Source organism: Emys orbicularis, chromosome 5 (assembly GCF_028017835.1).
Source record: "Emys orbicularis isolate rEmyOrb1 chromosome 5, rEmyOrb1.hap1, whole genome shotgun sequence".
Taxonomy (NCBI): domain Eukaryota; kingdom Metazoa; phylum Chordata; order Testudines; family Emydidae; genus Emys; species Emys orbicularis.
This window is the reverse complement of record NC_088687.1, coordinates 15171635-15185653: the sequence shown is the minus strand read 5'-3', so window position 1 is coordinate 15185653 and position 14019 is coordinate 15171635. Positions and strand designations below refer to the sequence as shown.

Sequence of the window (14019 nt, the reverse complement as noted above, 5' to 3'; positions counted from 1 at the left end):
CTGCTTCACTAGATGGGCTGGCTTTGTGACCTACGCAAACTAAAGGGGAAGCGATATGTATGGAAGTGTAATCTGTACAAGCATAGCATGGGCAGTCTGAGACGATCTGTAATGGGTACAAGTCCCACCCTTGGGGGCTTTTAAAGTTAAGACGTTTAAATCCATCGCAAGGGGCCTGATTTTCCCAGAGGTGCTGAGAACCTGCAGTGCTGACTGGTTGCAGAATAGCAGACCACTGCAGTTAACCTAGGAGAGCCTGACTCGCCTCTCCCTGCCTAGTGCTGTGACTCAAGCGTTGTGACGCTGCTTATAAAACCACCGAGAGCAGAGACTCCAGCACCCACTGTTAGATGATGGGGTAAGACTGGTTTCCCGGTGTTTAAGTTCTCTCGGCGTTGGTTGTGTTGTAGCAGTGCTTGGGATCCGTGGTCACAGAGCAGGGCCCCATTACCTTTTTATTTTAAAAATATTCAAAATGGATTAGGCTAGTGTAGGGACTCCGAGCATGCAGCAGTGAATGAAGGAGAAAAGGAGTGAGGCACAAGCATGTGAGCGGGGGGACAGGGAGCGGGGGTGAAGTAAATAGAACTGAACTTGTCTGGAAGGCATGGCCATTATAAACTCCTCGGGTGAGACATCATCCCGTGGATCTGCACCGGTTTCACCGGGGCCTTGATGCTGCAACGACTTCAGTGCTTTTGAAAACATTACCCTACCCTTTAAGCACATGCCTATAGCTTATTGTCAAATGAAGGCTTCAGAGGGAGTTAGGTAATGTCTAAGCCTCTAGCTGACCCTCTGCCCAGCGGTGACTTTCACCTGGGCTAAGCTGTTTCTACTAAAGTCATATAGGCCATGGTCCTGTTCCCATTGAAATGAATGCAAGTTGTGGCATTGGCTTTCAGTGGCAGCACTATGAGAGCCCCGAGTCCTATGCTTCATATAGATCAAACCAGTATCCTTCTACCATGCTAACATCACGGCCTGATCAAGCAGTGCTAGACGATGGGGTTCAACTCTGCTAACGGATAAGGCAATGGCTTTCTAAGTCAGAGATTGTGGGTTCAAGTCCCATCTGGGGTGAAGGATAGCTCAGTGGTTTGAGCATTGGCCTGCTAAACCCAGGGTTGTGAGTTCAATCCTTGAGGGGGCCACTTAGGGATCTAGGGCAAAACTGGTCCTGCTAGTGAAGGCAGGGGGCTGGACTTGATGACCTTTCGAGGTCCCTTCCAGTTCTATGAGATTAATAGGTATATATATATATATATATATATATATTAATCAGTAAAGGTCACATTTTACTAAAGTGGTAACAATCTGTGGCAGAAGTCAGAGTGGAGTCAGGCCTTAATCCAGCAATGCACTAACCCTGCATGTCCTAAACTTAAACTCAAACATTTTCTGAAGGTGGTTTCTTCTGAGCGAGTCTGTTTCAGGTACAGGGCCTTAATACCATACTCAAGTTTTCTCCCCATCTTTGACTATTGCAAAATTCTTCTCCCACTCCTTCAGGAGGAGAGTACAGTTCAGCCAACTAAATTTAATACCAGAAATGGTAAACATAATTTTGTAAGGCTGATCTAAATATTTCCTTGATGTATAAGCACAAATCGACTTAATCAGATTGAAGAAATGGTTGTTTTATCACTCCAAGCCTAGCCCTCTCTCCAGCAGCAGGAGTCCAAAAAAACCACCACCACCCCTGGGCTTCTGAAAAAGCACGTAAGCAAGTTTGGGAATGAGGGTGCTTTTTATTCTGTAAACAAGAAAGGAGGCAACATAAAATACTCTGCATTCCCTTTGTCACTCCACACTGAAATGAGTTGTGGTCAGGAGCAATGAACAGCCACTGCTGGGCAGCAAGTGATTAGGAAAAACTCCCCCACAATACACCTAAAATGAGGATCATAATGAACAGAGCCCACTGACACTAGAGGGCACTGGACTTGCATGTGTAACTACGTTGCAAGTTTTTGGCACTTTTCAAGCTCTTCAGTTGAATCTGCTTCTGAAGTAAACAAGTGAAAGTTATACACATGTCCCACAGCAAGACTACATCAAGCATGTAAAAATTACTGGATGGGCTTCACATAGTTAAAAATAGTCATCTCCTCAGACAGCGATCTGTGGGGCTGGATTTCATAGGCAAAGATCCCATTTTGCACATGAAGAGGCAGAAGATCAGCTGAAAACAACTGAACAAATTCCATCAACACGACAGTATCAAATAGCAGCTCTCTCTGCTCATGCCACTTAATACTTAAAAATAGTGATCCCTGTCCAAGGAACTGTTTTTAATAAGTGGTTTAAAATGCACAGGAGCATACGCCTCATGACTGAAAGCCGTGCAGAGTAGCCAGATCAGGTGGTTTGTCAGAGAGGGTTAGAGTTGGTGCTAGCTTAAGTCTACTACTCAGCAATCATCACTTATTATTGGACACTCATTCTGTCCGTGGTCAATAAGCTTCTTATTTAATTGACAGCCGTGTGCAAAGAAAAAAGTTCCCAATGTCATATCTGTGATAGCATCCAAGTTCTCTAGTCCACTTATTCTCTCTCTCTCTTGGTGGTAACGAAAATCCTGGAGTTGACATACTGGTCAGCCCTGGGGAGCAAACAGACCCTTACAGCTACGTACTTCCCTGACCCACGCTTTAAAGAGCAAGGCGGAGCTCATAGAAGAATGAGGTAACTCTTCTCCCAACGGGTGCGTACATTTCCCGCTGGCTCTTCTAGTGCCCATTAGGAGAAAGGGAGTGGGGGCTTGGCAAGGTGACCGTTACATAAAGAAGAAGCTACAGAAAAAAGAAAAAGAAAAGGTTCAGAATCCAAATGAAAGGAAAAAAGAAAATGAAACATTTTAAAGGAAGTAAGCTGTGAAGGAGAGAGAGAGAAAGAGAGTGAGTGTGTGTGTGTGTGCATACGTGAAGGTTTTAATGTAGCAGGAGCAGTGCAAGGGTCTAGGCCCATCAAGCCACTGTTTAGTGAACGGGGGAAGAGGAGCAAGGAATGGGGTAAAATGAATGCTGCCACTGTGACCCACCTTGGCACATCCCAGAAGCAATCAACCAAGAACAAGAAATGTCTGCCTCAACGTCAAGCAAGCATGAAAACGTCACCCTTGGCGTTCACACATACATTCACTTCCTTTTTTCACCCAACAGCCAGCAACCACAACAAAAGAAAGTTACAAAGGCCACACAAAAACTAGAGTGTTTGGGTAAAAATATATTTCCCCTTTCCCACTTTGTGTGTTGGCACGATTCACATGTGCACCCCAGAGCACATACAAAAAAAAGGAACTGAACTGTGGCGGAAGGCTATGATTCATTTTGAACTTCAGAAATGAAATATTTTGACATCAATAAGACATCTAAGAGTCATACATATATACTTCTGCATTAACACTGGCTGGAGGTATACAGTCATTTGGACAAAAACATGGGTTATTTTCAAAGAGCAAGGTAATAATGTTCTACACCTCTAGTTTAAAGGCCATCAGCATATATTTAAAAACAAGTACACAAAATATTCCTACTGCTGTTCACAGCTTTATTTTCAGTTAGTTTAAAAAAACACCCTTCATATTTGTATAATCCCATGCTGTCACACCCTGGCCCTTAGGGCCTCCTCGATGATCTATACTGTAAATGCAGTTGGGCTCCTTGGAGAAAGGATGTGACAGGAATAAGCTGTTTCTAACAGCTTGAGAATGGCAAATCACAACATGATTCAAATGGATAGATCTGATAACACACAAGACACTGCTGTTTTTCATCACAACAGTTTAAAAGTAGAACGAGAACTACTTGAAAACAAACAAACAAACCCTTGATTGTGTTAAATAAAATAAGGGGTTTTTTTTGTTTTTGTTTTTTTTTAAAAGACACAAATACAAAAGTCTTCTTGACAGGGTTATAAGCAGGTAACATATACAAGGCAGCAAAAGGGTAAGTGATCTTGTATTTAAGAAAACTCCCAGTAGCCCATAGCTAGGAACACAGAGTCTGGCTTGGCAGCTGAGTGGATGCATTCTGCAGATCAGAACCATGGCCAGTTTTTACTAGCTGTTTCAGATTCTGGCCTGGAGCTGCCACTGAGTGGAATACCTTGTAATTCCCCCTTTCCCATCAGCCACAAAAATGACGTGTCACTCTATACTGAAAGATGACATGGATTATTGGAAGTACTCAGGTAGCCATAGTTACCACTGAGGATAACCACAGTCACAAGGCCCAGGGTAAGAAAGGGCACACTATTTACCTCATTCTTATATAAAATATTATACACAGAGTGGGATTTTTCCAGAGCCCTCAGTGTTGGCCTAACTCTGCTCCTCCAAACTTCAAGGGGAGTTTCCCCATGGATTTAAAGAGGAGCAGTGAGGCCAATATTGAGCACTCTTGAACAATGACCCCTTTATAACCAAGGAGATGTCAAGTCAGTAGAAATAAGGTGCCTAATCTGTGCTTTTGAAAGTCAACCCCCAATACTCTCAGCAGTGCATTTTGGAACAAGTATCAGTCGTCCCCGGGTGGCCAGTGTGTCATTCAGACTTTGCCTATGGGTTTTATTCCACATCCAGGGAGTGCTTTAATGCGCAGATCTACACTCTCCGTTGTTTCTTCCTGCTCATTTAGAACATCCTAAAAAGGGACATCCCAGCACCTCCGGGAAATGCAGCATTATCAGTGACTAGTCATTGTTGTTTAAACATCCTACCCTTTGCAGATCCTCACAAGCAAGAGTTAGGGTTATGTAGCTGTCATGAAAAAGCTAATGCTACCTTAAGCTGGAATTTTCAAATGAGTTGGGGTCCCTAATAGCCAATAGGAGCTGGTGCCTAACTCCCTTTGGAAATCCCAGCTGAAGATGGTTATTGTTTAATAAAAGTTTTTAAAGAACCCTCAGCATTGCCACTTATAGAAAAGTCAACTTTCATTCATTTCCAAAGTGGGCAGAGAGGTCTCTTGCTGCTGTACTTACATGCAAAGGTGAAAGAAAGCACATCCAACTAGATTTGAGGGGATCACTTATTCCGTGCAGGGCCAGGGACTACTGTGAAAAAAGGCATAGATACAGAAAGGAGAGAAGTGCAGCAGTAACAAGCTAAACATGGCCCAGGGATTCTTAAAACTTAGTGCGCCATTGGGCAAAAAAAAAAAAAAATTGTAAGTTTAAATTTTATTCCCGGCTTCTCCAAAACGATGGTTCTTTGCTAAAAAGGGAAACAAACCAATCCCTCCCCCCAGCATTTAATACATTGGCAACAGCTTTGTGTCCAAAATAAAAACACCTAGTCTCAACTAATTTTCTCTGCCAAGCTTCCCTTGAAAGGGTTTTTAAACTGAGCAGGAGAAACTAATGTTAAAATTAAGTTCTCTTACTTGGCACAACCTCCCCCCCTTGTTAATTAAAAATAGGACACACACAGACACAGCTGATGGAAGCACACTACACAAGCTTCAAATTTGAGCATATTGCATGATCAAATGCAGCCCATGGTTAGGAAACTGGTTTCATGTGTTCAGCTTAACCTTACAAACTCACTTGGTATTGAAGCAAAACTGCAAGGATCTCGGATTTTTACTGCTATTTAACCTGGCTACTGCAACTGTCGGTCCTTCCAATGATTGTGATGTTCACATGACAACTTAGCTTGAATTTCAAAATAGTTTCTTCCCTGCTTTTCCTCTGCTTAAATTTATGCAGTTTGTCCAGCCACCCTTTCCCCTCCCCTAAGAGCCATGTTTACCGGGGGGGAGGGAGAAGAGAACAAAACAACCCCCCACAAACCTGCCTTTGTGAATGTAGTTACATGACCCCTGTGCTTGGGTAGAAACAAGCAAAGTTGGAATGTGTGGGATCAGGTGAAGAACGTTAATTTCAAGAGTGCTTTAAAGAAAGAAACAGGAGACTACCTAGCTAGGAGCAGAGGGAAAGCTGGCGGAACATCAGCAGTAGAGAAAGAAATCCAGAAGTCAGAGGGTAAACATGGATCGCCACTTCTTGGAATGTATCAGAAAGGAAAACACTCTGTCCGAAAAGGAATGGCATAGAAAATACAAATTAAACAGTTAGGTCAATTTTCACACCAAGTAGGCCCTAAAAAAAGGCCTGGCTTATGCTAGATGTTCAGTCACCGTTTTTTAATGCAAATTATTGTTTGCATCCCAAGCCTTAGCCGGCTGCGCAAAGCTGATCAGTGCATTGATGTTACCTTTATTATGCCTTTGTCAAGCAAGATAAGCTACATCTTAGCCCGGTAAAGAGAGTGAACAGCCATATTCTCCACTTTAGGAGCCCAGAGTAACTGAAGTTAATGGAGTTTTAATTAACTCCTTTAATGGTTCACTGGCACTTACCAACAGAAGACACTATATTCCAAGACTGATCCTGCAACCACATAAGCATGCGCAAACATTTACTCCCATAAGGACTTCTACTAAAGTCAACTGAACTATATTGCATGAGTAAAGTTACGCTTGTACTTATGCGTTTGCTGGATGACTCTTTTACTCAGGCAATCTGTGGAAAGTGTATTCAAGTTTTGGGATGGGTTTCGGTCACCTGGTTAGTTTTTGATGAGGGACTCTTGATTTCAAAGCAATAGAGGGGGGAAACCTCCTGTCTTGGGAATTTGCAGCTCCTTTTGATGCACACTGCACAGCTTTTAGTGGTTAGCCACAGCACTTAATAGAGAAGAGTTATTTCAAAAATATTTAACCCTTTGGGTGAATAACAAAAAGCCAGGCCAAAAGTCATTATCCATAAGGTTAAAAACTCATGCAAGAATAAGCATGCAAGGTCAGTTGCTCTTTTGTTACCTAACAATGGGATTTCTACAGTCTTACAAGTCAGCTATCAAAGAAACACTCGTTTCAGTGGACGTCTGGGTTTAGCAATACACTGGGGAGACTCTGGCTAAGTTTGCACTGATCGTATTCACACTGAATAGTAACTCACTTCAGATTTCCATGGGAGTACTTGTGCTATTCAGTGCGAGTAAGGGGACTCTCAGTGTGGCCTGTTGAGAGCAGTGTGTGCAAACGAGTAACAGCAGCAAAACCCTTCCAATGTCTTTAAGTGGCCTTGGATCAAGCCAATGACGCACAAGTCTTGCTCTCAATTCAAAGCCAAGTGGCAGGTCTGATCTATTGTGGCTGTTCTTACCAGAGAGAAATGGCATCAACTTTTCAAACAAAAACACCCCCCCCCCGCCCTTCAATTTCCAGATGCTCACTGCTTCACCCATCTTTCTCCCACCCACTCCATTATTAAATGAGTTAATAGTTATTTGTGTTTAAAACAAAACCCAAACAGATGGAAGAGACGCGTTACTGCAAAAGCAGGTGAATGCAGGAACATCCTTGGCTTGCCAGGCTTTATGTGAAGCTTGCACTGCAAGTTAAAAAAAACAAAAACAAAAAACATTAGAAATAATAGAAACCCAAAAGAAAGAAAGAAAAGAAAGAAAGATGGGAGAGCTGACACCAGCATTCTGCTTCAGTGGACGCCCATGCAAAATGAAATTAAAAAGGAGTGAAACCAATTTTAAAATTGGAGTCAATTCTATTCTATATGACAAGCAAAAGCAAAGAAAAACTGAGTGGAGAAAAACAAACAAACCACATAGTTAGTCCAAACTAGGTTACTGTTTGATAGTGACTTAGGCCAATATTTTCAGAAGTGGCTAGTGATTTTGCATGCCCAACCTAAGGGTACGTCCAGAGTACCCGCCAAATCGGCGGGTAGTAATCGATCCCCGAACGTGCTCCCGTCGACTCCGGAACTCCACCAGGGCGAGCGGCGGTAGCGGAGTCGACGGGGGAGCCGCGGCCTTCGATCCCACGCCATGAGGACCCGAGGTAAGTCGAAATAAGATATGTCGACTTCAGCTACGCTATTCCCGTAGCTGAAGTTGCGTATCTTACATCAACCCCCCCCCCCCCCGTGTAGACCAGCCCTAAGACACCTTAAAAGGGATTCTGATTTTCAGAGAGCAGATGCTTAACATTTTCTGAAAACCAGGCCCCTTTAAGACATCTCAAGTTGGGCACTTTAAGGTCACTCATCACTTTTGAAAACGTAGCCTACCGGTTTGATCCGGATCCCACTGAAATCAGTTGGAGTCTCTCTTCAGTGGGGGTTGTCCCAGGCCCCAACTGAACACCCTGCATGGGGTAGTTTAAGGACTTCTACCAGGACCGAATACGGCCTAGTATATTTGCGCCGGTTTGAAAATTCCTTTCATTAAAAGGAAGTTGGAAGCGAAGTTTCTTGTACTGTTTTACAAAGTGACTTTACATTAAAGCAGCCAAACAAAAAAAAGAGTTCCAACTCCTGTGCCTGTCTGAGAAATTGTAAGTAAAACAACGCACACATCTAAGACGCAGCTGACGACCTATTCAATGGAACAGGCAAGAGCCGAGAAGCATTTCACTGATCTTATTAAAAAGGACCTACTCTGGTTGTGCCATGACCACACTCGTTGCCAGCAACTGCCACTGGAACATGTAGGTATGAAGAAATGCCAAGGCCACAGCTAAGATTATGGGATCAGGATGGGATTTAGGCAAGCATTTAAGCATATGGTTGTACAGCGCCTAGCACACGGGGCCTGGTCTACAAATAGGGCCCCTAGGTGCTGTGGTAATGCAAAAGTTAATAATGATATACCTCTAACTCCAGGGGACTTATGCCCATGCTTAAGTGCTGCCCCCACTCAAAATTCTTTCCTCAATCAGGGCTATCATCAACAAAAAATGTTAGAAAAATGTGTGTGAATTGTAGATCTCATTTCACTCACGAATCCATCAGAAAAACACAGTAAAAAGGAAGTAATAAGGACAGCTGTTTATTCTCATGGGATGGGACTTAGGTGAGGAGAGAATTTGGCCCTGTTTCATCATTCTGGCTTGTGCAGAATTTTGATACGGTCTCAGTGGTCCAAGTTACAGATGTGTAATCCCACCTTTAAAAAGAAGCAGTCCAATAAATTGCATTCTGGGGAGGCTACAAGGGAAATCCAGCTGAGAGCATTTCAGGGATTAGCCTGATTTCCACTGGTAATTGTATAAAACATCACAGTCATGCCACCGCAGTTCAAAAAGAATAAAACCCCTTACCTATTAAAACTGTAGCATTTCGTTAGAGTGCAAGAGGAAATTTAAAGGTTTTAGGAACCAAGATATGCTACAATGCAGATGCATCCGCATTTTCCTTTCCAGCTTCTGTTAGCAATTTGAACATTATAAAACAATTTGAGCAACTCCCAACAGCTGGTGTGGAATGATACTGAGAGGCGAGACTATTTTAAAACATATTTACAAAGCAAAGTGCATGTTCCTCATGACTGGATTTCTATGGCAGAATAGAAACCATGTGATTTGTAATGGCAGCTAGAAACATGACGTATATAATACACCAATCTCATGCAGGTGCCAGAAGAATTCACAGGAACAACTAGTAGCTAACATCTACTATTGAAAGTTACAAAACCAAACCCCACTGCATATAGCTTCAGTCTGATACAGAAGAGATGAAGAAACCTATTGCAGATTTTATATAAATATTAAATTAGCAGCGCCATTTAAAAGATTTCTGAGTAGGAAAAGGTCATCAAAAGTTCCAAGTTACTTAGAAAAAGGCCATAATACTAGGGGAACACAATGTGGGAACAGCCATGCCAGGTAGGACCCTTGTTCCAGTCTATCCTATTTACAGAGAACGCACAAGGGAGAAATCTCAGCATCCTAGGAAGGTTGCTGCCAGATATTATTAGTTCTGTACTGATCTGCTTTTTGGATTATTTTAATTAAATGAGTTTCCAGTACACATGAAAATGCTGTATTTTCTCTATGCTGGTCTTTGCGTAAGCTTTCAGAGCCAGATTCTCAGCTAGAGTAAGCCAGCCTGGCTCCCTAGGAGCTACATTGATTTACATCAAGTGAGGAACTGGCCCTTCATTGTTTTAAATGTCTTTGCTGGGCGTGATTTTCAGAGCACTGATCCAGCAGCAGAAACGAGACACACACACTCCGGCTTCTACTGGTACAAGGATGAGAGCACGGTGCCACTGCCCATTGTAGAAAAATACACTAGTGTACACGAAATAAAGTAGAAGCTCACTAGTCCACTTATGAATAGTTGAAGTTAGTCAATTAGCAAGTAAGGTCTTCCCCACACTTGAGAGTTAATTCAGATTAGGATGGGAATTTAAAGCACACCAGCCATTCCTGAATAACTCCACGTGCAGACAAGCCCTAGGTGACCAAATCAAAAGCAAAAAATGCCACATCATTAATTGCACTTCAACCATTTTTCTTTTGTCAACGACAGCTTAGTGTTAATTATTTATGACCGTATTTCACAGACTACCAGGAAATGCCCTATGTATAATGCAAGACCTTGCAGGAGCATTGGCTATTAAACATTTGCTGAGGTCTGGAGACAACAATGTTTTGTGTGGATTAAAAAGTGTGTTACTCAGTGAGATTCTACAGTATCATTCTCTTTATAGGGTATGTGATTTCAGTAAAATAAATGTTTGCTTTTATCTCAGGCAACCTGGGAAGGAATCAAAGAGGAACCCTACCCTATCTGAGATTGGTACTTCTTACCTAAGACTGGCCTTTTAGAATAGATTGTCCTGTTCTGCTATACAGACAGTCCATTCTTATTGTACTTCAGCTCTGTCAAACTTGTTTGGTTTCATTATAAGTCTCCAATCCCGAGACAGTTTTGGGGGTTTTAAAGCAGTGTATGGAACAAAGCCAATAAAGGGACAAATTCTGCCCTTGGATACATTCTGCCATTCGGAAGCCCCGTAAGTATTTGAGAGTAGAATTGCCTCACGAGTGTAAATACATAATAGTAGAAAATACAATGCCATTTATCTTTTGCTAGATGTATCAGTTGTGCTATCTTATTATGTTGAATTGATACTACATGAATTAAATTAACCTGTAATTATAGGTACCATAGTTTAAAAAACAAACAAACAAAAAAACACCCAAGTATTCACTTTTTGGCACTAGGTTGTTCCATGTCAAAACGACATGGCTGTTAAGCTTTTGGTTTTAAAGGCGTTTATAGCTATAACCGCAACCCTAAAGTATTTAGAATCAGGAACTATATTTAAAGTATAAATGGGGGAAGGAAGTACAAGTAGAGACGCTCTTATTGGGCTCAGGAGAATAAGTCTGTGACCTTAGTGTCCCAAAGTTGGTTCCGAATATGCTTGAGAAATCACAGATTAGACCTCCACTTTCTGACTGCTCTCTCAAACCAGGCAGAGGGATAAATTAAACTTTACGGTACCCTTTTAATGAAACCTTAATCGTCTCCCCGGCCCGCCCCTTGGAGATCATATTTTATTTGATCAGTCTGGTAAAAAGCCCAGTTTCCAGTCTGATGATGGGAAAAAGCAAATACAGACACGCAACAGAAAAAAAAGCCCACACACACTGGAATAAGGCCACAAGGTTGTAGTGCGACAGCCCCTTACTTTTTCTTGTCCTTGTCTTTCTTGGTTTGTTGGGAACCAGCCTGTTGAGCCTGTGACTGTAGCAGCTGAGCGGCTGCCTTCTTCTTCTGGAAGTTGCTCAGCTCTTCCTCAAGCTCCTTCTTTTTGTCGTCCACTTTTTTCTTCTCTTCTTGGTGTGTCCGCTTGAGATGGTCAAACTTTTCATGGAGCTGCCCAGACAGGGAGGGGATGATAGAGTTGGAGGGGAGGGGAAAAGAAGATTGCTTTTTCTTATTTGTATGTATTACAGCACTTCCTACAGGGGTCCCACTGGTCTAGATGCTCTGCACGCACGTAAAGCAGAACTGCAGCGCCTGCCCTGAAGAGCTCCCAATCTAAGCAGACAAGACGGCCAAAGGAAGTATTATGTAACCGAGGTAGAGAAAGAATAAGGGTCAGATTGAAAGTCAGTGGGACGTAGGAGCCTAAATCCCATTTCCAAAATTTCTTATGCATGAAGAAGCTTAAGTCATTGAGGCGCTTTTGAAAATTTTTGGCCTAGGTCCCACAGGAAGGCTGTGGTAGAGCTGGGAATTGGAGGCAGATCTTCCCACTCCAGGGCCTTCACCACAAAACCAAGTTTTACTGATTTTAAAAAGAAATTTTCCTAAAGGGATTTTAAACATTCCTGGTATTCTACAAGGAGGGGCAAAGCATGGAGAGGTATTGCTGGGTGCTTATATACTAGTTATTCTGCCAATGGGCTTCAGGGAGTTAGGATTTCACCTTTCGCTGCAGGAAAGCTACGTGTGAGAACTGCCTTAAACATCTAAGTACTGACATGGATTTGAGATGACTGCATGAAAGACCCAAGCCAACTAGCATTTCTCCTCCACCATATCTTCAGGCTTTTTGGGGACTGCTAGATAACTCATTCCCAATTCCGGGCACTGGGAAGGTTACAGCGATGTGTCTTGTTCATTTTAATGAACAGACTCATGCAATTTGTATTTTCATGTGTGTGCAGTGACAAACTGTTGTACATTGGTGACCAGCAAAACTGCTACATGATCACCTGATGAAAAGCCCCCCAGAATCTCTCATAACATTCACAGATATCTGTGCACTTACACACACAGGGTTTGATTCTCCTCGGGCCTGCACCATGTGGAGACAGCTACATTCACACAAAGCGAGTAGACAGTGGGTGCAAAATGCTACCACTCTGACCCGGTGGCATGTTCCACCCCCTTTGCAGAGATACAACGGGACAACACAAGGTGCAAGGAAGCAGGGAATTGGGCCCTCTGCCTTAGAGCTCCACAGAGCAGCTCCTGTTCACATGGACCTCTTGGATAACGACAGTTCGGCTGTGCCCTTTGGGGCTGCACTCTGAGAAACCCCGCCCCTGCAGTGGGTGGGAGTCCAGAGAAGAGTGCTGAGCTGCTGAAAGGCTCGATGCAGCAGCCAGGTTTCAAAGGACTGTAATGGTTGAAACGTGGCCCCTTCAAAGCCAGAGAGTCTGCAGCGCTGGGTGCCATCCTGTAAAGCCATCAGCTCCCCAGACTGCAGCTGTCCCCAGTGCTTTGGGCGAAGGGGAACCACTGAGCTGTATGACCTAGCAAGTATGCCCCGTTCATTGGGCAGGAAGGACTCCCATCTGCAGAGCCGGCATTACATGGCGGCTGGGGTTTTACAAAGAAGCCCGAGGGAGTTCTCTGTGCCGACGGTATTTATGTCCCCCCAGTTCCTGAACCCCTCACAGTCTTCAATGTCCGTATCCTCACAACCACCCTGAGAAGCCAGGAAGTGCGATTAGCCCCACTGTCCGGGCAGGGGAACTGAGGCACGGGGACCTTAGGTCAGGTGCTTAGGTGTCTAACGCCCACTGAAAAATCAATTTAGGTGCCTGGACACCTTTAAAAATCTGGCCCTAAGTGACTTGCCCTATGTCCCACAGGAAGTCTATGGCAGAGCAGGGACTTGAACCCACGTCTCCTAACACCTAGGCACATGCCCTAACCAGTGGGCCATCCTTCCTCTCAGTGGGATCCAAATGCCTAAGCCCTTTAGGCCCCTTTCAAGCTCCCAGTGTAAACCCCTGTGCGTAACCTTTTTGGTTAGCAATCACTCACATCTTTCTCCGCTTCTTTCAACTCCGCTTCTTTCTCCTTCACTCTCATGACGAACATCTGTCTCATTTCTTCCTCCTTCTTCTGCAGCTCACCCAGGAATTCATTTCTCTTCGCTTCATAGGTCTCCTGGAGACTATTACAAATACACAAGGGAAAAAAACAGTCAAGATTACACTTAGTGCATGGACCAGAGATATTTGCCCCAGGCTTTGGGGCTCTTGGCATGTCACCCCTCACTCAGCATTGCCATGGAATTTCAGAGAAGAGACCTGATCACATTGTCCGGATCTCAGTTCCAGTTTTCTGGAAGGCCGGATCTCAGTTCGTTTTCTAGAAGAAACTTCCAGGTTGGGAAGTTATATAACAGATACAGGCTTTCAGAGTCTGCAAGTCACTTAACAGGCAGCAAGAGTGACT

At 43.5% G+C, this 14019-nt stretch overlaps 1 protein-coding gene across 1 annotated transcript in view; it reads right to left on the bottom strand.

The window, feature by feature from the left end:
- Positions 1–3224: 3224 nt before the first annotated feature.
- SEPTIN11 (septin 11) overlaps positions 3225–14019 on the bottom strand; it is a 69338-nt gene continuing 58543 nt past the window's right edge. The window contains exons 8-10 of the mRNA XM_065405202.1: positions 13603–13735; positions 11510–11697; positions 3225–5058 (exon numbers count right to left, since the gene is read on the bottom strand). Coding sequence (XP_065261274.1) covers positions 5034–5058; positions 11510–11697; positions 13603–13735 — 346 coding nt within the window. The 3' untranslated portion in view covers positions 3225–5033. The remainder of the gene's footprint in view (positions 5059–11509; positions 11698–13602; positions 13736–14019) is intronic.